General features: G+C 48.1%; 1 protein-coding gene across 6 annotated transcripts in view; it reads right to left on the bottom strand.

The window, feature by feature from the left end:
- Positions 1 to 505: 505 nt before the first annotated feature.
- The window catches only part of FLYWCH2 (FLYWCH family member 2), a 28,447-nt gene continuing 5,893 nt past the window's right edge, over positions 506 to 23,059 (bottom strand). For 2 of the 6 annotated variants that reach the window (XM_032268001.1, XM_032268006.1), the window contains exons 2-4: positions 5,927 to 6,027; positions 4,765 to 5,190; positions 2,101 to 2,409 (exon numbers count right to left, since the gene is read on the bottom strand). In XM_032268001.1, the coding sequence (XP_032123892.1) occupies positions 2,309 to 2,409; positions 4,765 to 5,092 (429 nt within the window). In that variant the 5' untranslated portion in view covers positions 5,093 to 5,190; positions 5,927 to 6,027 and the 3' untranslated portion in view covers positions 2,101 to 2,308. Of the gene's footprint in view, positions 1,068 to 2,100; positions 2,410 to 4,764; positions 5,191 to 5,926; positions 6,028 to 8,470; positions 8,594 to 23,059 lie in introns of those variants that run through there. The other 4 variants (XM_032268004.1, XM_032268003.1, XM_032268002.1 and 1 more) reach the window with 4 other exon arrangements.

The following is a 23,059-nucleotide window of genomic DNA, read 5'->3' as shown; positions in this document are numbered from 1 at the left end:
TTTTCCTGTGAAACACGACGGCGGCGGCCAGAGCGACCTCAGCACTGCGTCCTGGGCTCACTGGCGGCTTTCCCATCCCCATGGGGTTGCCTCGGTCAGCCCGCCCCTTTCTTCCCGCCCGAGCCCCGCTCTCGCTGCGCGTCCTCGGCTGGCTCGGGGAGGGCTCCGCTCCTTCCTAGGCAACCCCGAGTCCCCGCCTCACGGCCTGCCCATCTCCTCTCGCTCTAAAGCGGCCGCTGGAGGAGCCCCCGGCTCCGGCGGGTCCAGGTCAAGGTCCTTTGGGCTCCTGTATGTCCCACACCTCTTGCATCCCGCACCCGCGTCCCACACCCACCCGCGTCCTCTCTGGGCGCCCTTCCTTCCCTGAGTCTGTCCACATCCCCTGCGGTTCGCCTCAAATCTGCACCGCCCAACCCCAGAAACTTCCGCGCACTTCTAGTCCTCGCATCCCCGGCCTCAAGGTGTCCTCTCCACCCGGCCCAGTCGCCCACCTCCCACCCCTGCAGAAAGCAACTTAGAGCCGGTGTCTGGGTCTTCAGGAGCCCAGGTGGGCATCAGGCGGGAGGGCGGAGCGGGACGGAGGCTGCGGGGCAGAACCGCACTCCAGGTTGCGCGCCCTGCCTGCGTCCTGGGGAGACTGCTAGGCGGCCGCTGAGTCCGCGCGCGCCCTCTCCCGGCCGCCAGGAACATCGTCTCCAGTTTCCGACCCTGAACCCGGATGAGGCCCTGCAGAGCGTTTGGTGCTGTCCAAGGAAAATGAGACCTCCAGGTGAAAAGTGAAGAGTCTGCGCACACAAGTGCCAAGCGGAGGATGCGTTATTACTGTTTTCTTCTTAACGATAAAACTGGGTGTGGACAAATGCTGGAGAGTTGGCATTCGCAGGCCATGGGTTGAACGTAAGTTGCATCCTTCCAGTGTGGCAATCTCACTGCCAGAACTATGTCCTAGGAACATACAGGGCTATTTCAGGATTGCTTACAACCTGGAAGCAACGGGGATGTGTCTGGCCATTGGAGCTGGTGCTTTCACTCATCCCTGCAGTGGGCATCAAGCAGCAGAAACGATGCTGTGAGGGAAGACATTCGTAATACATTATGAAAAAACATGTGTGGCCCGGGCGCGGTGGCTCATGCCTGTAATCCCAGCACTTTGGGAGGCCGAGGTGGGCAGATCACTTGAGGTCAGGAGTTCTAGACCAGCCTGGTCAACATGGCAAAAACCTGTCTCCACTAAAAATACAAAAATTAGCCAGGCGTGGTGGCCGGCACCTATAATCCCAGCTACTCAGAAGGCTGAGGCAGGAGAATCACTTGAACCCTGGAGGTAGAGGTTGCAGTGAGCCAAGATCATACCACTGCACTCCAGCCTGGGCGACAAGAGTAAAACTCCGTCTTTAAAAAAAACTGCCTCAGCCTCCTGAAAAGAAACACCAAAAATTAGTGGGGTGTGGTGGCGTGTGCCTGTAATCACAGATATTTGGGAGGCTGAGGCAGGAGAATCGCTTCAACCCAGGAGGTGGTGGTTGGGTGGCTGCAGAGTCCAGATTGTACCACTGCACTCCAGCCTGGGTTACAAAAGTAAAATTCCATCTCAAAACAAACAAAACCATAACGTTTCCTTGAGCTCAGAGGCAGTTTTCAAAGGATGAGGACTGTATAGGAAGCCTCTTGGAGGCTCGCTGACTTGTCAGCTCATGTAGGGTAGCTGTGCTTTCTTTATCTCCCCTCCAGGAGGGGTGGCATCCAGGGGTCTAGGGCAGGGACTCTGGTTCCCTCATCCCCACCTCCTCTGGAAAGAACATGACAGGCAGGCCACATTCACTTTTGTCAGATTCCTCCCTGAGCCCACCCATGAGTTGCAGGCCCACCTCTCCCTCAGCAGAATCTTGGAACTACCATTCTTAGCAAGGCTGAGCTCCCTTAGTGCATGAGAACTATCAGTCTGAGAGCCTTCATGGAGGAACCGAGACTTGGGTCAGTAACTAAGGCGCACTTTGGGAAGGCCCGGTAAAGACTGGGGTAGGGAGATCCAGAGGTGGTGGCATCTGAGCTGAGCCTCAAAGGACCCAGAACCCTGGAATGTTTACAACATGCCCATGATGGGGTCTAGCAAACAGCTTCTTTTATTCTTGTTTGAAATTATTTTTCTGCTTACAAAAGTAATTTATACTTGATCTAAAAAAAAAAAAAGAAAGACATTACACAATGTTGAAAGCAAAAATTCACCAGCTGGGCCCCAGAAGCCCTGTGTACAGAGAAGAGCCTGTGGCCCAGTTGCTGACCTGGGAGGATGCACCTGTTGTCAAGGTTACAAGGATGTGCCTGGCACCACGGGGCAGAGGACAGAGTTCTCTCCGGCAGCCTCAGGAGGCCCCGCTGCTAATCCACTGTCTTCTTTTCCGCCTGCGCCTGCAAGAGAAGCAGGTGGATCAGACTGGTGTCAAAGGAGAAGGGAGAGCTGAGCTTCGCTGTTAGAGGAGTCTACTGGGCCTTGCTGTCACCCCAGCCAGCAGATATTCCAGGGCCAGAAGCCTCTGCCTAACTGAGAAGTGATTGCCACTGAGGGACTGCTTCCAAGGCCACCAGCCCAGGGCCACAAAAGAAAAAGAAACTACAAATTCTGAAAGCAAAAATTCACCAGCTGGGTTCCAGAAGCCCTGTGAACAGAGAAGAGCCTGTGGCCTGGCTGCTAAAATCATTTCCAGAAAACTTGAGGCCAAGTTTGGGCTGAGCACTTAGAAGCCGCAGCTATCACCTCTGCCGGACTTGGGGTAGGGATGGCGGGATGGAGGGGTTGGCAGGGAGGAGGTGGTAGATGCCCGAGGGTGCCTGTCTGCAGAAGCCTTACTCTGACTTTCATCTGGAGAAGGTGGCTGTGCTCCAGTTCTCACAAAAGCACCATGGCCCCTGGCCTGGATGGATCCCAGCAGTGAGCAGCGGTCTCAAAGGGGCGAGGAGGACTGTGAGATGGCCTTATTTCACAGAAATCAGGGGAACAGACCCTGAGCCAGACTCCAACCCCCTCTGCCCTCTGCAGGGACCTCCTGGTGGCCTCAGGGTGGTGACTTCACTCCTCTGAGCCCTGCCTCCCACAGGCCAAGAGGACTGCATCCTCTGCGCCAGTTTGGCAGGAGAAGCCAGGGGGACATGCAGAAGCTCTCAGAGCAGGACTTGGTGGTAGGGGCTTCACAGTGAGAGCCAGGCACTCTTACCAGCTCTGGGAGGACAGGGTCCCTCTGAGTCCCTGAGCACTGCTTGCACCAGGCCTGAGACTCCAGCAGGGGGATGGAGGCCAAGGAGTCCATTAGGTTCCCTGAGAGCTCCAGGCTTGTGGCTGCAGACACTACTCTCTCAGGCGTTCTGGGGTCTCAGCCCCAGGGAAACTTTGGGGCTGTGACCCTGTTTGACCTCAGGCCACTCACCCCTCAATTTCCATCAGTGAGGCAGGGTCCCTGCACTGCTAGCAAACTGAAGGAACCCTAAGGGCCCCTTTTTCTTATAATGGGCTGCTAGGCTGAGTGCCTCGCTGACCCCAGGGGCCACCTGTTCAGAGGTCACAATCCAAGGCCAACTGCTATGGCTGTTTTTCCTCTCGGGGCATGGCAGAGCCCACTCCCAGTAGTGAAGAAACCCCAGCTCATCTTCCCACCCAATGCATAGCCCCCTGCCCCAGCTCTCTGGAACTTCCAACTCAAAAGGTGTACCCAGCCCATTTCTTCTGCTACCCAGGTTCCTGACCCTACTGCTCCCTGCTCTAGTAGAGCCCAGAAGCAGACCTCTGGTCCTGAGGACCTGCTGTGGGGCCAGTAGGAGGCCTGTCCTGTGGGGACAGCAGGACAGGACCTGGGCCACCCAAGGGAGAGCTGGGTACAGGGAAAGGGGCAGCCCTGTTCTCACCCTGTCTCTGCTACCATGCCCCACCTGGCTGTATCCCCCAAGTTTAGCTGAGAGAAAGGTCTAGTACATAGCAGAGGCAGAGCCAAGGGCCCCAGGGAGTGGGAGTGGGGGATAAAGACACTCAGTCCATCCATCCCATCACTCCCACAGTAAAGTAGAGGGAATGATCCTGCCCCATCACCTCCAGCCAGCCCAAAGCAGCTAAGGCTACACCCCCAGCCCTACTCCCCCACAGGACCAATTTATATCTCGGTGAGCCCCGAGCTATATCTCCCTGGAGATATGGCTTGCCGGGGGTGACTCCTTGGGCAGAGGAGGCAGGTAGGGTAGCAGCAGTCCTGGGGAGCCAGGCTGAGGTTACAGACTTGGTCTGCTGGGGGTCTCATCCTGTGTGCCTCAAGTCTCCAGAGCCCAGCCTGCACAGAGCTGCTCTTCAGTGGATGTTACTAAGTGACTGAACGAACAGTGAGTGAGACAAAAGGAGCTTTCTAGAACATATGCAAAGGTGACCCATCAAACCCTTGGCCTTGGAGATGCTCATCGAGTAGCTGTAAGCCAAGACCTTGAAGCTGACAGCAGCCGCCTGTGGGCCCCACAGCAGCCTCAGATGCTCCCTTGTGAAGAAGCCAGTGGGCAGCTCATTCTAGAGTGGGGAACAGACGCAGAGAGACAAGGCTGCTCAGAGGCAGGGTTGGAGGTCGGAGGATGCCCAGGCCTGTGTCCTAACCCCCGTGCTACTGCTCCCCATGCATGGTCAAAGCCAGGGAACAAGGAGACAGGGAGAAGGGCCTGACGGAGCCAGCACAACTATGCGGGCCACTCTGGGAGGTGCTGAGCTGTCCTGGAGGGGGCGTTGTGGAGCCTCACCTGGGTCCTGCCTGCTGCGTTTCTGCTCAGGCTCCTGTGGGGGCGCCTCGATGGCCCTCTGGGCCTCAGGGTGGGTCTGGAGGAGGGCCTTGGCAAGAGTGGCGGGGCCCGGCACCCCCAGGGACATGACACAGTGCACGCCCTTGCGCTTGGCCCCCTCCACCTTGGCGCTGTCTTTGGAGGCTGTGAGCAGGACCAGTTTGGAGAACTTTCTGGGCTTCCTCGGGGCTGCTGTTGCAGGGACGACGTCTGTGCCTGGCTTGGGAGATGGCTCCTGGCCAGCCTTCACGCTCTCGCCCTCCTGCTCGTTGGACTCGGGCAGGGGCATCCCGGGACCCAGGGCCTGTCCTTCAAGCTGCACTCAGCCCCCAGCAGGTGGATTTCTCCTACTCCCAGGCAAGGAACCTGGAGTCCAGTGGTACTGTCCTGAGGAAGGAAGCAAAATCCCGTCAGTGGAGGAAGCCCTTGGGCCAGGGCTCTAGATACAGAGCTGGGAAGGAGATGGGGCTGCCTCACTGCTCACTGGGGCCAAGGCTGGTGTGGGGCCTAATGGAAATAGGGACCCTGGCTGGTCCTTCTGCTCCGCCAGTTCCTTTCCTGGCAGCCTTGGGTATGTCACCCCCATCCAACCCCATTTCCCCATCTGGAAAATGTGCATAATAAACACTCCTCACAAGGGGCCATCAGAGTGACTAATGACTAAGAGCTGAGCCACTACCCATGGGCCTTCCCACGTGCTGAGCATGGACAAAATGTTTCCACCCTGTGTATTCTCTTTCCAGTCCCCCTCCCACGCCTGTTATGACAGCAGCCCGTTCTTATGGACCCAGTCACGGTTGAGGACATTGAGGTATGTCAGGGTGATCCACACATCCATGGAGCAGCAGAGCTGGGGTGGACCAAGAGCCCATGACCACACAGCATCTGGTGTACTTCATCCATGTTAACAGACACTAGTGTCCCTGGGCACCAAGCATCAGAGCTAAGCACTTTGGGGACATGAGTTCAGTTTGTGTCATCACAGGGAACATGGGCCAAGCACCTGCCAGCACTTTGCAGGCCACAGCACTGCAGCTGGTCCTGGCAGGTGGGACAACCAGATCCAGCTGCATCCCCATCTGCAGGCCCACAGGCTCACCAACCCGCTGGTTTTCACACCAACCTTGTGTCTGAGCTGGTACTGATGCTGCCCTGGCTGTGTAGAGACAGTGAAGTGGAGGTGTCGTGGATCCCACGGTCACTGAGGGCTCCTTGGCTTTTGGCCTGGAGAAGCAGAAAGGATGGGTTATAACCCTGTAGGGTCAAGTACCAGGCTGTGGCTGGCCTGGAGACTCGGTCCTGGGGTGTTACAGCACCAATGTGGGTTGGCCTTTCTGTCTTGTGGGGGACGACTGGGTGGTGGGTGGATGACGGGGTCTTTCCCAGCCTACAGCATTAGCCTAGACACAAGACTGCAGGCTGGGCAGCCACCTGTCCAGGATCCAGGCAGGACAAGGCCCAGAGACGCCCACTTTTCCCACAGAGTCCATCTCCCAACCTGGGCTTGAGGTTCCTATGGCTTCCTTGGACCCCTCCCAATTTGTCTGGCCTGAGGGGTCCATGCCCAGCACCCTGGCGTTTTCTTTTCTTTTTTTTTTTTTTTTTGAAACAAAGTTTTGCTCTTGTTGCCCAGGCTAAAGTGCAAGAGTGCAATGGCATGATCTCAGCTCACCACAATCTCTGCCTCCCAGATTCAAGCCATTCTCCTGCCTCAGCCTCCCAAGTAGCTGGGATTATAGGTGCCTGCCACCATGCCCAGCTAATTTTGTATTTTTAGTAGAGACGGGGTTTCACCATGTTGGTCAGGCTGGTCTCGAACTCTGACCTCATGATCTGCCCACCTCGGCCTCCCAAAGTGCCGGGGGTACAGGCGAGGGCCACCGCGCCCAGCCCTCCCTGGCATTTTCTACGACCCTATTGTCCATGAGAGGGACCTGAAGATGCAGGGCTGGGATAGGGGGTTGGGGGCCTTGTCCTGCGTGCTCCCCTCTGCAGTTCCCTGACCACTAAATAAAAGGAGTTTGAAGCCCCACCCCAGGACTACCTTCTCGAAGGGGTGGGTACTCGAAGAAATGTGCCAGGCAGCAAGTCACACGCCTACAGAGTACCACAGGGATCGGGGTCCCGTTATCCACCCACCCACCTCCGGACTAGCCAATCCCAGTTCTTCCTGTGCGGCCCTTCCAGCTCTGCTCATCTGCCTCACGGGGCGATGTGGGTATGCCAGGGACCTGGGCAGACCTGGGAACTTGCAGTGGCAAAGACCCCACCAGCCACTCTGAGGTGGAAAAGGGTTACCAGAGGCTCAACCAAATAGCGCCCCGCTTCATGCGCTGATTGACTCCAGTGCACGTCCCTCTGGCTGCCACTCTCCCCTGGGCTCCCATGCTCTGCAGCATGAATGGGCAGTCCGGCATGAATAAATGCCAGGTTCCCTGACCCCACGTCCAAGTCCACCCCAGGTCCTCTAGCGCCTCCCATTGTGTCGATTCTGCCACCGCAGTGCCCCCAGACTCCAAAAATGATGCGGCCTCTTGCACACCCAGTGTACAAATTCCTGCAAGATACAGCGGTCGGGTCAGTCCCCATGAGGCTGGCAGGGACCCAGACTCACCAGCCTCCTCCAGGCCGGCAGCACTTCCCGAGAACTCCACACTGACGCTGACCCCTGGCCTGTGTGCCTCCTTATATTATGTTAGTGCAAAAGTAATTGTGGTTTTGCCACTGCAATGACAAAACCACAATTAATTATGCACCAGCCTAATATTTGGCACCTGAGGCACCTCCTTGCCATTCCATAGTCCCGGCTCTGTGGCCTGGCCAACTCTGAGCTGTAGGAAAGGGCCCCAAAGTGACATCAGCTTCATCTCAAATTTAAACCCCAGAGTAAAGGAACAAGACAGCCTTAACTACTGTCCAAAGAGAAAAGTCAGGAAAATTAAAAAATCTTAAGCTGTAACAAGAAGGGAATCCTGAAATATGTAAATTGGGCTCTTTCATATTGTGAAATATATATTTGGTCTTTGGCCCTCCCAGTATATAATTCCTAAAATTCCTGGAATCTCCAAAGTGATGTCTTTTTGTATGTTCACGCACTGACTGATGACAAGCAGCCCCCGAGGTGCTTCAGTGGGGCTGGTCACCAGAAAGACCAAGTGTAAATAAGCTTTTGTTTTTGTTTCTTTTTTTTTGGGACAGGGTCTTGCTCTGTCTCCCAGGCCAAAGTATAGTGGTATGATCTCGGCTCACTGCAACCTCCACCTCCTGGGTACAAGCAATTTCCCTGCCTCAGCCTCCCAAGTAGCTGGGATTACAGGTACACACCACCATGTCCAGCTAATTTTTGTATTTTTAGTAGAGATGGGGATTCACCAAGTTGGTGGGCCTAGTCTTGAACTCCTAACCCCAAGTGATCCACCTGCTTCAGCCTCCCAAAGTGCTGGGATTACAGGCGTGGCATCGTTTGAGTTCTTTAAGCCGCTCTAGCAAATAAACCACGCCTGGCATTGTTTGAGTTCTTTAAGCCACTCTAGCAAATAATTTAACCCAAGGAACTGGTCATAAGAATCTGAGATCATAGCTGGTGGGTCAGAAGAGTGAGCAAGACAACCTGGGGCTTGCAATTAGCATCTGAACAGAGGGATGTCTCCATGGTTTGGGGCCTCACCTGCAAGATCTGACGCTATCTCTAGGTGGATGACATTGGCATTGGATTTGTATGCTGCATAACTGACTACTTGCTCATTAGTGGGGAAGAAATCCCCACATTTGGTTGCAGAAGCCTTCTGTGCTGGGTGACAAAATTGAAAAAGTACTTTGAGTTTCTGTGTGTCTTACTGGCTGGCTCCAAAAAACTGTAAATGACTACCCAAAACTCAGAAAAAAAAGAGCAACTGTAAATGACATGATACCTACACAGGTCCATAGAGGTCTAACGGACACACAGTACAGCAGGGCTACTTCTGAGTGGCTTGGTAAAGGGGCAGGGGCAGGTCTGGAAGCTTCCTGCTGCTGCCTCCACCTGCCTCTGCTCTGCCCTCTGTCCTCTGAGCTCCAGTAACAAGTAGCTTCCTTCAATAAAGGCCCTTTGAGGTTGGGCATGGTGGCTCACGCCTGTGGTTAGACCATTTGGGGTCAGGAGTTCAGGACCAACCTGGCCAACGTGATGAAATCCCATCTCTATCAAAAACGCAAAATTTAGCCAGGTGTGATGGCACATGCCTGTAGTCCCAGCTACTCAGAAGCCTGAGGAATGAGAATTGCTTGAACCCAGGAGGTGGAGGCTGCAGTGAGTCACAATCACACTACTGCACTCCAGCTTGGGTGACAGAGTAAGACTGTCTCACAAAAACAAAAAACAACCCCACCAATCAGATTGGATTAGGGCTTACCATATAACTTCGTTTTACCTTAACACTCTTTTATTTTTCTTTTTTTATTTTTATAGAGATGAGGTCTCGCTATATTGCTTAGGTTTGTCCCAAACTCCTGGGTTCAAGCAATCCTCCTGCCTGGGACTCCCAAAGTGCTGGTTATTTATCTGAGACAGGGTATTGCTCTGTTGTCCAGCCTGGAGCGCAGTGCCATGATCATAGCTCACTGATGCCTTGATCTCCCAGGTTCAAGTGATCCTCCTGCCTCAGCCTCTTGAGTAGCTGGAACTACAGATGCACATCACCATGCCCAGCTAATTAAAAAAAAAGATTTTTTTTTTTTTAAGGGACAGGTCTCACTATGTTGCCCAGGCCAGTCTCAAACTCCTGGCTTCAAGCAATCCTCCTACTTTGGCCTCCTAAAGTGCTGGAATTAAAGGCATGAATCACCACATCCAGCCCCTTAGCACCTTTTTAAAGATCCAATATTCAGGCCAGGCGCGGTGGCTCACGCCTATAATCCCAGCACTTTGGGAGGCCGAGGAGGGTGGATCACGAGGTCAAGAGATCGAGACCATCCTGGTCAACATGGTGAAACCCCGTCTCTACTAAAAATATTTAAAAAATTAGCTGGGCATGGTGGCGTGTGCCTGTAATCCCAGCTACTCAGGAGGCTGAGGCAGGAGAATTGCCTGAACCCAGGAGGCGGAGGTTGCGGTGAGCCAAGATCGCACCATTGCACTCCAGCGTGGGTAACATGAGTGAAACTCTGTCACAAAAAAAAAAAAAAAAAAAAAGATCCAATATTCAAATGCCATCATATTCTGAGACCCTGGAGGCTAAGACTATAATATATAAATTGTGGGGGACCCAACTCAGCCCTTAACAGCTTAGAACACAGAAAGAGTGGTGAATTACACCTTTATAGCCTGTAGGTCTCTAAATTTTGATTCAGGCACCCATGTATACCTATACCTCGAGCATGCTCCAGGAGGGCAGGAACACCCAGGGCTGCACACAGGTGCAGTGCAGGGAGCATCTGCTTTGGGAGGGGCCAGCAGGATCTCAGCACAAATGTCCACATAGGTATGAAAGCCCCAGAGGATCCAGAATATGATTATCTTGATGTATTTTTTTTTTTTTTTTTGAGACGGAGTTTCGCTCATGTTACCCAGGCTGGAGTCCAATGGCGTGATCTCGGCTCACTGCAACCTCCGTCCCCTGGGTTCAAGCAATTCTCCTGCCTCAGCCTCCCAAGTAGCTGGGACTACAGGCGTGTGCCACCATGCCCAGCTAATTTTTGTATTTTTAGTAGAGACGGGGTTTCACCATGTTGACCAGGATGGTCTCAATCTCTTGACCTCGTGATCCACCCGTCTCGGCCTCCCAAAGTGCTGGGATTACAGGCGTGAGCCACCGCGTCCGACCATCTTGATGTATTCTTTAGGATCACCATCCAAATAATAATTTTTAAAACCCTCAATTTTATAATTCTTGCAGCCTGGGTGTAGTGTCTCACATCTGTAATCTCGGCATTTTGGGAGGCTTAGGTGAGAGGATCGCTTGAGCCCACGAGTTTGAAACCAGCTTGGGCAACCTATGGAGACCCTGTCTCTACAAAATTTTTTTTTTTTTTTTAATTAGCCGGCCACAGTGGTCCATGCCTGTAGTCTCAGTTACTCAGGAGCCTGAGAGGCAGAAGGATAGCTTGAGCCCAGGAGTTCAAGGCTACAGTGAGCTATGATCGCACCACTGCACTCCAGACTGGGTGATGGAGCAAGACCTGTCTCAAAAACAAAACAAAACAAGACCAAAAAAACCCCAAATTCTTGTAAAAGTTACTTTCACCCAAAGGTTATGAGTTTGAAAACACAGTCTTGAACAATACATAGCTCCTGTATATTGCTAGGGCAAAGTTATGAAATGGAGCATTAAGTTTATTTTAAATTTTTGAATTATGTAATTGAAAGAAAATAATATAGAATCAACAATAATAGAGAAAGATCCAAGATGGCTGATTACTAGCAGCTCAGGATTGTAGCTCCCAGTGAAAGCGCAGAGAAGAGAGGGCACCACACTTTCAGATGAATTTTTGTTGCTCACAAACCAGGAGATTCCCAGCGGAGGAGCCCCACAGGTTGCCAGCGCGACTCTTGTGGCTGGCGAGGCGGTTTTGCCGGCGCCCCAGCGTGGCGGTTCTTGTTGCAGAGTAAACGGGACTGCATCCCCTTTTGGTCGACGTTTGGAGCTCCGGGAAGGCAGAGTCGCCCATTCAGCTGATCGAAAAAGGGGCTCTAGAAGGAAGCCAGACAGGAGATTCCCGGGCAGAAAAGCACCATGAATCTTAACGCTGCTGTTTTGCCCGGCGCAGTGGGTTGCTCAGATTCTGGCGCTGGGAATCAACAAGTTGGACATCCACTCAGAGACCTAATTTGAAAGTCAGTAATTACAAAGACGACAGGTGGATAAATTTACAGTGATGGGAAGAAACCAGCGTAAAAAGGCTGAGAATACTCAAAATCAGAATGCCTCTCCCTCTACATGGCATCACAGTTCCTCATCAACAAGGGAACAAGGCCTGATGGAGAACGAGTGCGTTCCAATAACAGATTTAGGCTTCAGAAGGTGGATAATAAGAAACTTCTGTGAGTTAAAAGAGCATGTTCTAGCCCAATGTAAAGAAACTGAGAACCTTGAAAAAAGGTTGGACAAAATGCTAACGAGAATAGACAATCTAGAGAGGAATATAAGTGAGTTAATGGAACTGAAGAATACAATACGAGAACTCAGTGAAGTTGCACAGGTTTTAACAGTCGAATTGATCAAGCAGAAGAAAGGATATCAGAGGTTGAAGACCAACTTAATGAAATGAAACGAGAAGACAAGATTAGAGAAGAAAGAGTAAAAAGGAATGAGCAAAGTCTCCAAGAAATATGGGACTATGTGAAAAGACCTAATTTACGTTTGATAGGTGTACCTGAATGTCATGAAGAGAATGAATCCAAGCTGGAAAATATTCTTCAGGATATTATTCAGGAAAACTTTCCTAACCTAGTAAGGCAAGAAAATACTCAACTTCAGGTAATACAGAGAACACCACAAATATATTCCTCAAGTAGAACAACTCCAAGACACATAATTGTTAGATTCACCAGGGTTGAAATAAAGGAGAAAATTCTAAGGGCAGCTAGATAAAAAGGTCAGGTTACCCATAAAGGGAAGCCTGTCAGACTCACAGCAGATCTTTCAGCAGAAACCCTACAAACTAGAAGAGAGTGGGGGTCAATATTCAATATCCTCAAAGAAAAGAATTTTCAACCCAGAATCTCATATCCAGCCAAATTAAGCTTCATAAATGAAGGAAAAATAAAATTTTTCACGAACAAGCAAGCACTCAGAGATTTTGTCACCACCAGGCCTGCTTTACAAGAGCTTCTGAACGAAAGCACTATACACAGAAAGGAACAACCAGTATCAGTCATCCCAAAAACTTACCAAAAGGTCAAGAGTATCTCCATGATGAAGAATCTATATCAACTAATGGGCAAAATAGCCAGCTAGCATTAAACGACAATATTAAACTCACAAATATCAATATTAATCCTAAATTTAAATGGATTAAATGCCCCAATCAGAGACACAGACAGGCAAATTGAATGAAAAGTCAATACCCATCTGTCGCTATATCCAGATCCATCTCATAAGCAAGGACGCCCAGAGACTCAAAACAAAGGGTTGGTGGAAGACTTTCCAATCAAATGGAGAGAAAAAGAAAAAAAAAAGAAAAAAGAAAACAGGAGTTGTAACTTCTGTCTCTGACAAAATAGACTTTAGTAGTAACAAAGACTAAAAGAAACAAAGAAGTATATTACATAATGGTAAAAGGATCAATGTAACAACAGGAGTCAATGATCATAAATATATATGCACCCAATATAGGAACACCCAGATAACATTAGACAAGTTCTTAATGACTTATAAGAGACTTGGACTCCCACATAATAATAGCGGGAGACTTTGACACCACATTGTTAATATTCGATGGATCAATGAGATAGAAAATTAACAGGGATATCTATGATTTGAACTCAGACCTGGAACAAGTAAACTCAGTGAATAGTTATAGAATTCTTCACCCCAGGTCCACAGAACATACATTTTTTCAGTATCACATTACACCTATTTCGAAAGTGACTACATAAATGGAAGTAAATCACTGTTCAGCATTTGCATAGCATTTCACAGATTTAAATGAAATATTGGTTGGCTGTTTGTTATTTTCTTCCCTTATTCCTTCCTGTCTCCGCTGTTAAGCACAATTATCGGCATAAAAGAGGTACTTAATACCTATTTTTAGACTGCATTACAGCCTGGGCAATAGAGCAAGACTCCTGTTCTCTCTTCCCCTTTCTCTTTCTCTCTTGCAAAAAAAAAAGAGTGGACTGGTGGCAATTATATTCAGAAAAAAAAAATAAATAAACAATAATAGCAAATCTGCAGAATCCCAACCATCCCTTGACAAACTGCTTTTATTTCTGTGTAACTGTTTCTTATGTACACATTTCTCATAGCTATTAGTAAAGCTTCAAATAATTGTATTTCCTGTTTTCTTTCCACTTTTATGATAGATACCGCCAGCTTAGAAACCTTAAAGACCCTGAGTAACTTCCAAAGCACGATTAATCCACACCAGTAGGTGCAGAAAACACAATTTAAATCTTAAACTACAAGGTGGGCATGGTGGCTCATGCCTGTAATCCCAGCACTTTGGGAGGCCAAGCTGAGTGGATCACCTGAGGTCAGGAGTTCCAGACTAGCCTGGCCAAGATGGCAAAACCCCATCTCTACTGAAAAAACAAAAATTAGCCAGGCATAGTGGTGCTCGCCTGTAGTCCCAGCTACTCGGGAGGCTGAGGCAGGAGAATTGCTTGAATCCAGGAGGCGGAGGTTTTAGTGAGCCAAGAACATGCCACTGCACTCCAGCCTGGCGACAGAGTGAGACTCTGTCTCAAAAAGAAAGAAAGAAAAATTCTTAAGCTACAATAATTGTAGTTGGGCATAAGATGGAGGTGTTGTTACTTTAAATGAACCACTTTTCAAGAAAATAAAATGCTTACCATCTTTTTTCCAAAGCAAGAAAAAAATGTAAGTAAAAAAAGATGTAAGACCTTGAAATGTTTATATTTGGTTTACAAAAAAAGAATTAAGTTAGAAAGTCATTTGAACAAATTTAGCAAAAACAATCTTTTCTAGGCTAAACAACTATGCACTTTTCCAAAAATGGCTAAAACAGAACATTGGTCCTGGTTGTCCCCCTCTCACTCAGCCCATCTGTCTCCTTCTGTGTGTTCTCCACTGAGGTCATATTGGCTGTATATTTACTGACTTTATTTGACCCGTTCTTAATGTAAAAGCAGCTGTTTTCAAAAATTCATATTAAAATGCCCTAAGGTCAACCAGGAAATACATTATCAAATGTTAACAGTAGTGTGTGACTGAGGGATTTCATTTTTCACAAATTTTCTATTATTTTCTCAAAATTGTAATATGCATGAACTAAATTTTTTTGCATAAGCTAATTTTACAGTGGGAACATATTTAATATTTTTAAAAAAAAAAAAAAGATGTTTACAAGGTTTCCTTTCTTTCTCCCTCCCTTCCCCAGGCACTCAGTTCAGCCTCAACTTCCAGGGCTCAAGCAATTTTTCCACCTCAGCCTCTCAAGTAGCTAGGACCACTGGTATGTGCCACTACACCTGGCTAAAGTTTTTTTTTTTTTTTAAGAGATGAGGTCTTGGTATGTTGCCCAGGCTGGTTTCAAACTCCTGGCCTCAAGCAATCCCCCTGCCTCAGCCTCCCGAAGTGCTGGGATTATAGACATGAGCCGCCGCTACACCTGGCACGAGGTAATTTTTTTTTTTAGATGGAGTTTCGCTCTTATTGCCCAGGCTGGAGTGCAGTGGCACAATCTTGGCTCATTGCAACCTCCACCTCCCGGGTTCAAGTGATCCACGCCACAAAAAAAGATGAAACTGTGGAGACTTAAATGAATTCTTTTGCCCCCATTGGGGTTGTGAAACTATCTCCACTATAACAGGATATACTGCAAACAGAGACTCTTTCATTTTCTCACCCGAGACCCTCCCACAAACCCCTGGCTAACATTCCTGCTCACTGGATTAGCAGGACCCTTGGTGCTAATGGTCCTAGGGTTAACATTTGGACCATGCCTTTTAAACATGTTCCTCAAATTTATCCAGGAAGAAACAGATTCGGTCAAATTGATGGTTCTGAGATCCAAATATGGGCCCTTGTGTCAAAAAGAGGAAACCTATTAAAGATTTAATACATGTTAAAAGAAGAGGGGGGAATGTGATATTGTGCTGGCCTAGAGCCAGAACCTGAGCAACACTATTTTATAAAATGCAAAACTGTTTTTTAAATAAGTTGAAGTGGCTGCCCCATTCTCCTCACAATAACTACTGTCCTTGGCCTCTGTAAATAGAACTGCTAGTTTGTTCTTCAAAACTATGTAAAGCTGGCCGGGCGCGGTGGCTCAAGCCTATAATCCCAGCACTTTGGGAGGCCGAGGCGGGTGGATCACGAGGTCAAGAGATCGAGACCATCCTGGTCAACATGGTGAAACCCCGTCTCTACTAAAAATACAAAACATTAGCTGGGCATGGTGGTGCGTGCCTATAATCCCAGCTACTCAGGAGGGTGAGGCAGGAGAAGTGCCTGAACCCGGGAGGCGGAGGTTGCGGTGAGCCGAGATTGCGCCATTGCACTCCAGCCTGGGTAACATGAGTGAAACTCCGTCTCAAAAAAAAAAAAACTATGTAAAGCTGCTTACCTTTTCTTATCAGTAACTGCTAAAATCTGTGACTTCTATCACCACCCAGACGATGTGTAAACAAATGTATATCTTGACTTCTGTAAGCCACTGAGGTAACAAACAGAATGACAAAAGTCCCCTAGCCCTTGGAATGTCCGGAGACCCCCGCCCTTGTCTCCACCCGGGAGGTGAATCACAGAATCCCCTAGCCCTTGGAATGTCCGAAACCTTTTCATCCCCATCCCCGCCCCTCACCCCCACTCCCAAGGTGGTTTTTCGGGTATAAAAAATCATGGCACCCTCCTTTTGGCACCACAGGTTGGAGAGACGTGAGTCCTCTGTGGTCGCCGGCATAATAAATGACCCTGCAATCTGGCATACTTTTGTCTTGGTAATAACTTTCTACACTCGGTCAAATACAACAGTATGTACCACTACACCTGGCTAAAGTTTTTTTTTTTTTTTTTTTAGAGATGAGGTCTTGCTATATTGCACAGGGGGGTTTCAAACTTCGACTACATAACAATCCCCCTGCCTCAGCCTCCCGAAGTGCTGGGAATATAGACATGAGCTGCCGCTACACCTGGCACAAGGTAATTTTTTTTTTAGATGGAGTTTCGCTCTTATTGCCCAGGCTGGAGTGCAGTGGCACAATCTTGGCTCATTGCAACCTCCACCTCCCGGGTTCAAGTGATTCTCCTGCCTCAGCCTCCAGAGTAGCTGGGATTACAGGCATGCGCCACCACACCCAGCTCATTTTTGTATTTGTAGTACAGATGGGGTTTCTCCATGTTGGTCAGGTTGGTCTTGAACTCCTGACCTCAGGTGATCCGCCCACCTCAGCCTCCCAAAGTGCTGGGATTACAGGCGTGAGCCACTGCACTCGGCCAGTAATTTTTTATATTAGTCCATTATTCAGAGTAAAAGTGTCCATATTCCTATGTGACATAATGTTGTACAAGAAAATAAGATTAATATAAACAACCGGGATAAACGAATAAATTAAGTACATTAAAATCCTGGTTTTAGATTTATAGACACAACAGAAATTGGCAAAGTGAAGACACCACCCCGAGTCCTCATGGGTGGAAAGGGGTGTAGGGGTGTGTGTGTGTGTGTGTGTGTGTGTGTGTGAGAGAGAGAGAGAGAGGGGGCGCGGGGGCGCGTATGAAAACACCCCCCCCCCACCCCACACGGGGAGGCGGGGGTGTGTGTGTGTGTGTGTGTGTGTGTGTGTGTGTGTGTGTGTGTGTGTGTGATACAGAGAGAGCGAGAGAGAGAGAGAGAGAGAGAGAGAGAGGCTGGGCATGGTGGCTCATGCCTGTAATCCCGTAATCCTAGCACTTTGGGAGGCAGATGGCCTGACCCCAGGAGTTTGAGACCAACCTGGGCAACATAGGGAGACCTTGTCTCTATAAAAAATAAATAAATATAAAATAAGAGAGAAGAAAAAAACCCTTCCACTCTGGTCCTCCTGCCTGCACCTGGCCCAGAAGTAATCTGCCCAGAGCCATGTCCTTGGTCCTTGAACTGGGACCTGAGTCAGGAAAAAAATCCTTTTATACCAACCTTAACCTCCACTACTGACCCCCAACAACCTCCCTTCCCAGTGTCCCCATCACTCCGCTCTGTCCCTGGGGAGATGGAGGCCTGGTCCAGAGTCAATAGCCTTGGGCAGCAGATGCTTGAAGTCAGAAATGCCGTTTACAAAGACAACTGCTCCTCAGAGCTGAGGTCCTGCCTTTGAAGCAAGTAGTAGGGATTATAACCCAGATAATAAAATAAATATCCATGAGTCCAAGTTGATATAAATAACTGAATATTATTATATTTAAGGGACAAATATTTCTGAAGATGAATTCTAAACAGTATGGCAGACACTTCCCCCTCCAGGAAGTAGAGCTTAAGTCCCCTCCCTTGACTGTTGGCTGGGCTTAGTGCCTCATTTACATTTTTTTTTTTTTTTTTTTGAGATGAAGTCTCATTCTACTGCCCATGCTGGAATGCACTGGCTCAATTTCGGCTCACTGCAACCTCCACCTCCCAGGTTCAAGCAATTCTCCTGCCTCAACCTCCCAAGTAGCTGGGATTACCCGGCTAATTTTTGAACTTTTAGTAGAGATAGGGTTTCGCCATGTTGGCCAGGTTGGTGTCGAACTCTTGACCTCGTGATCTACTCGCCTTGGCCTCCCAAAGTGCTGGGATTACAGGCATGAGCCACTGCGCCCAGCCAGTGCCTCATGTCCAAAGATGAGAATCTTGGCTGGGCATGGTGGCTAACGTCTGTAATTCCAGCACTTTAGGAGGTTGAGGTGGGTGGATCACTTAAGGTCAAGAGTTTAAGATCAGCCTAAGCTAAGATGGCAAAACTCCGTGTCTACTAAAATCATAAAAATTTGGTCCAGTGCAGTGGCTCACACCTGTAATCCCACCACTTTGGGAGGCTGAGGTGGGCAGATCATGAGGTCAGGAGATCAAGACCATCCTGGCTAACACAGTGAAACCCCAACTCTACTAAAAATACAAAAAAATGCCGGGCGCGGTGGCTCAAGCCTGTAATCCCAGCACTTTGGGAGGCCGAGGCAGGTGGATCACGAAGTCAAGAGATCGAGACCATCCTGGTCAACATGGTGAAACCCCGTCTCTACTAAAAATACAAAAAATTAGCTGGGCATGGTGGCACGTGCCTGTAATCCTAGCTACTCAGGAAGTTGAGACAGGAGAATTGCCTGAACCCAGGAGACGGAGGTTGCGGTTGAGCCAAGATCGTGCCATTGCACTCCAGCCTGGGTAACAAGAGCAAAACTCCGTCTCAAAAAAAAGAAAAAAAAAAAAAATTAGCTGGGCGTGCTGGCACGTGCCCATAGTCCCAGCTAGTTGGGAGTCTGAGGCAGGAGAATCGCTTGAACCTGGGAGGCTGAGGCTGCAGTAAGCCAAGATCACGCCACTACACTCCAGCCTGGGTGACAAAGCAAGAATCCGTCTCAAAAAAAAAAAAAAAAAAAAAAAAATTAGCTGGGCATGGTGGTACATACCTGTAATCCCAGCTACTAAGGAGGCTAACATAGGAGAATTGCTTGAACCTGGGAGGCAGAGGTTGCAGTGAGCCAAGTTCTCACTGCACTCCAACTCACTGCACTCTAGCCTGGGCAAGAGCGAGACTACATCTCAAAACAAAACAAACACACACACACACACACACAAAATGAATGCGGGATTAGATCCCAGATTAGATCCTGGAACGGACAAAGGGTATTAGTGAAAACACTGATGAAATCCAAATAAGATCTATATAGGTTAGTTTTCTTTTTTCTTTGAGAGATAGAGTCTTGGTGTGTTGCTTGGAGTACAATGACACAATCATGGCTCACTGTAACTTCAAACTCATGGGCTCAAGTGATCCTCCTACCTCAGCTTCCCAAGTTGCTGGGACTACAGGCACACACCACCACGTCTGGCTAATTTTCGTATCTGTAGTAGAGACAGGGTTTCATCTTATTGGCCAGGCTGGTCTTGAACTCCTGACGTCAAGAGATTTGCCCTCCTTGGCCTCCCAAAGTGCTGGATTACAGGTATGAGCCACCATACCTGCTCTGTAGTTTTGTACCAACAATAATTTATTATGTGAGATGTTAACATGAGAAGCTGGGGGTGGAGAGGATCTATGGGGACTCTGTATTGCCTCTGGGACTTTCCTGTAAAGTTTAAGTCATTCCAAAATAAAAAAACTTTTTTTTAGAGGTCATGCATTAACATGACCCAACACATTAACTATTTTATCACAGAAAACCCAGCGTTAGCACCTTTGCTTTTTCAGTTTTTTTTTTTTTTTTTAACCTAGTCTTTTGAAGTGCTTTTTGCTTAAACGGTTAGGACAGATTGAAAAATGACTTATATACACACATACACACACACAGAAACACCAAAGTTTGAGCAAAATGGCCCTGAAAAAGGTTGCCTGGTGGGAACTGTGTTTTATGAATAATTTTCATGTGTTCTGGAAAAAACCAAGTGATACTTTTCTGAATATCAAATTTCAGGTAATCATAGTGTTTAATACCTTATTTTCCAAAACAATAAATATTTCTTTTCTACAATTAGTCCTGTGCACACCTCCTAAGTAGTAAAATAGTACATTTGCTTCAATGACTTAAAGTTACTACTGATTTTAAAAACCATGATATTTGCTCTGTCCCCTGAAGCAGTAGAGAAATATAGCTCCATACAATCTCAGAGAAGTGAAAGTTATGAAGATCTCCTCCTACTTTCCATTTTGAAGACAAGGTAGCCAAAAAGGAGCAACCCTGGACTTCTTCCAGGATAAAAGGCTTAGCTGGTGGAGCTGGTCAGTCCACAGGACTGGAACACCCACTGGGCTTCAGGTTCCCCAAGAAGATCATAACATTGTTGGAAGAAATTAAAGAAGCCCTAAACAAATGGAAAGACATCCCATGTTCATGGATTGGAAGACTCAATATTGTTAAGATGACAATACCTCTGGCATTCATCTATAGATTCTTAATTCCAGCTGGCATTTTTTTTTTTTTGAGAAACTGACAAGCTGGTCCTAAAATTCATATAAAAATTCAAGGAAACCAGAATAGAATAAAACAATCTTGAAAAAGGAAAATGTTGAAGGACTGACACTTCTCTATTTCGAAATTTATTATCACAAAGCTATAGTAATCAATACGCTGTGGTACTGGCATAAAGACAGAGAGACCAGCAGAATAGAACTGAAGAGTCCAGAAATACACTCTTACATATATGGTGAACTGATATTCAACAAAGGTGACAAAACAATTTTGTGGAGGGAAAATAGTCTTATCGACAAATGTTGGGCCAGGTGTGGTGGCTCATGTTTGTAATCCCAGTATTTTGGGAGGCTGATGTAGGGGGGATCACTTGAGCCCAGGAGTTCCAGACCAGCCTAGGCAACATAGTGAGATCCTCTCTCTACAAAAAAATAATAAAAATCAGGTTGGGTGCGGTAACTAATGCCTGTAATCCTAGCACTTTGGGAGTCCGAGGTGGGTGGATCACATGAAGTCAGGAGTTCAAGACCAGCCTGGCCATCATTGGTGAAAACCCATCTTATATTAAAAAAAAAAAAAAAAAAATTAGCCAGGCATGGTGGGACATGTATGCAGTTCCAGCAACTTGGGAAGCTGAGGTGGGAGGATTGCTTGAGGCTGGGAGGTCAAGGCTGCAGTGAGCTGTGACTGGGCCACTGGACTCCAGCCTAGGTAACAGAGCAAGACCCTGTCTCAAAATAAAAATAAAAATAAAAACAAACATTAAATGCTAGGAACACTGAATATCCAATACAAAAGAATGAAGTTGTATGACTTCCTCACAGCATATACAAAAATTAACTCCAAATAAATTATATAGCTGGGCATGATGGCTCATGCCTACAATCCTAGCACTTTGGGAGGCTGAGGTGGGCAGATCACTTGAGCTCAGGAGTTCGAGTCTAGCCTGGGCAACATGGTGAGACCTCATCTCTACTAAAAATACAAAAAAAAAAAAAAATTGCCAGGCATGGTAGTGTGCACCTGTGGTCCCAGCTACCCAGGAAGCTGAAGTGGAAGGATTGCTTGAGCCTGTGGGATAGAGGTTGCAGTGATAGGAGACTATGCCACTGCACTTAAGCTTAGGTGACAGAGGAAGATCCTGTCTCAAAACAACAACAAAATTATAGTTTATTACAAGAGCTACAGTAATAAAACTTTTTTTTTAAAATTAAATCCTCATAACCTTGGATTAGGCAAAGCTTTCTTCAATATAACAAAAGGCACAAACAACAAATGAAGAAATAAACTGGACTTCAACAAAGTTCAAAAGTTTTGCGTTTTAGCCATAAAAATTTTGAAAGTTAAAAGATAACCCAAAGAATAGGAGAAAATGTTTGCAAATCAGGCCGGGCACGGTGGCTCACGCCTGTAATCCCAGCACTTTGGGAGGCCAAGGCGGGTGGATCACGAGGTCAAGAGATCGAGACCATCCTGGTCAACATGGTGAAACCCCGTCTCTACTAAAAATGCAAAAAATCAGCTGGGCATGGTGGCGCGTGCCTGTAATCCCAGCTACTCGGGAGGCTGAGGCAGGAGAATTGCCTGAACCCAGGAGGCGGAGGTTGCGGTGAGCCGAGATCGCGCCATTGCACTCCAGCCTGGGTAAAAAGAGCGAAACTCTGTCTCAAAAAAATGATGAAAAAAAAAAAAAAGAAAATGTTTGCAAATCATGTATCTGATAAGGAACTTGTATCCAGAATTTACGAAGAGCTCTTACAACTCAGTAATCAGCAAACAAACAAACAATTTAAAAATGGGTGGCCAGGTGTAGTGGCTCACGCCCGTAATCCCAGCACTTTGGGAGGCCGAGGCAGGCAGATAGCCTGAAGTTGGTAGTTCGAAACCAGCCTGACCAACACAGAGAAACCCTGTCTCTACTAAAAATACAAAATTAAAAAAAAAAAAAAAAATTAGCCAGGCATGGTGGTGCATGCCTGTAATCCCAGCTACTCAGGAGGCTGAGGCAGAAGAACTGCTTGAACTCGGGAGGCGAAGGTTGCAGTAAGCTGAGATCGAGCCATTGCAGTCCAGCCTGGGCAAGAAAAGTAAAACTCCCTGGGCCAGACATGGTGGCTCATGCCTGTAATCCCAGAACTTTGAAAGGCTGAGGTGGGCGTATCACCTGAGGTTGAGAGTTTGAGACCAGCCTGACCAACATGGAGAAACCCTGTCTCTACTAAAAATACAAAATAAAAAAAAAATTAAAAAAAAATAAAATTAAAGGCCGGGCGCGGTGGCTCAAGCCTGTAATCCCAGCACTTTGGGAGGCCGAGGCGGGTGGATCACAAGGTCAAGAGATCGAGACCATCCTGGTCAACATGGTGAAACCCCGTCTCTACTAAAGCTACAAAAAATTAGCTGGGCATGGTGGTGCATGCCTGTAATCCCAGCTACTCAGGAGGCTGAGGCAGGAGAATTGCCTGAACCCAGGCTGGAGTGCAATGGCACGATCTCGGCTCACCGCAACCTCC

Source organism: Sapajus apella, unplaced genomic scaffold, assembly GCF_009761245.1.
Source record: "Sapajus apella isolate SASKATOON/1434 unplaced genomic scaffold, GSC_monkey_1.0 scaffold175, whole genome shotgun sequence".
Classification (NCBI taxonomy): domain Eukaryota; kingdom Metazoa; phylum Chordata; class Mammalia; order Primates; family Cebidae; genus Sapajus; species Sapajus apella.
This window is presented reverse-complemented; position numbering and strand designations above follow the sequence as displayed.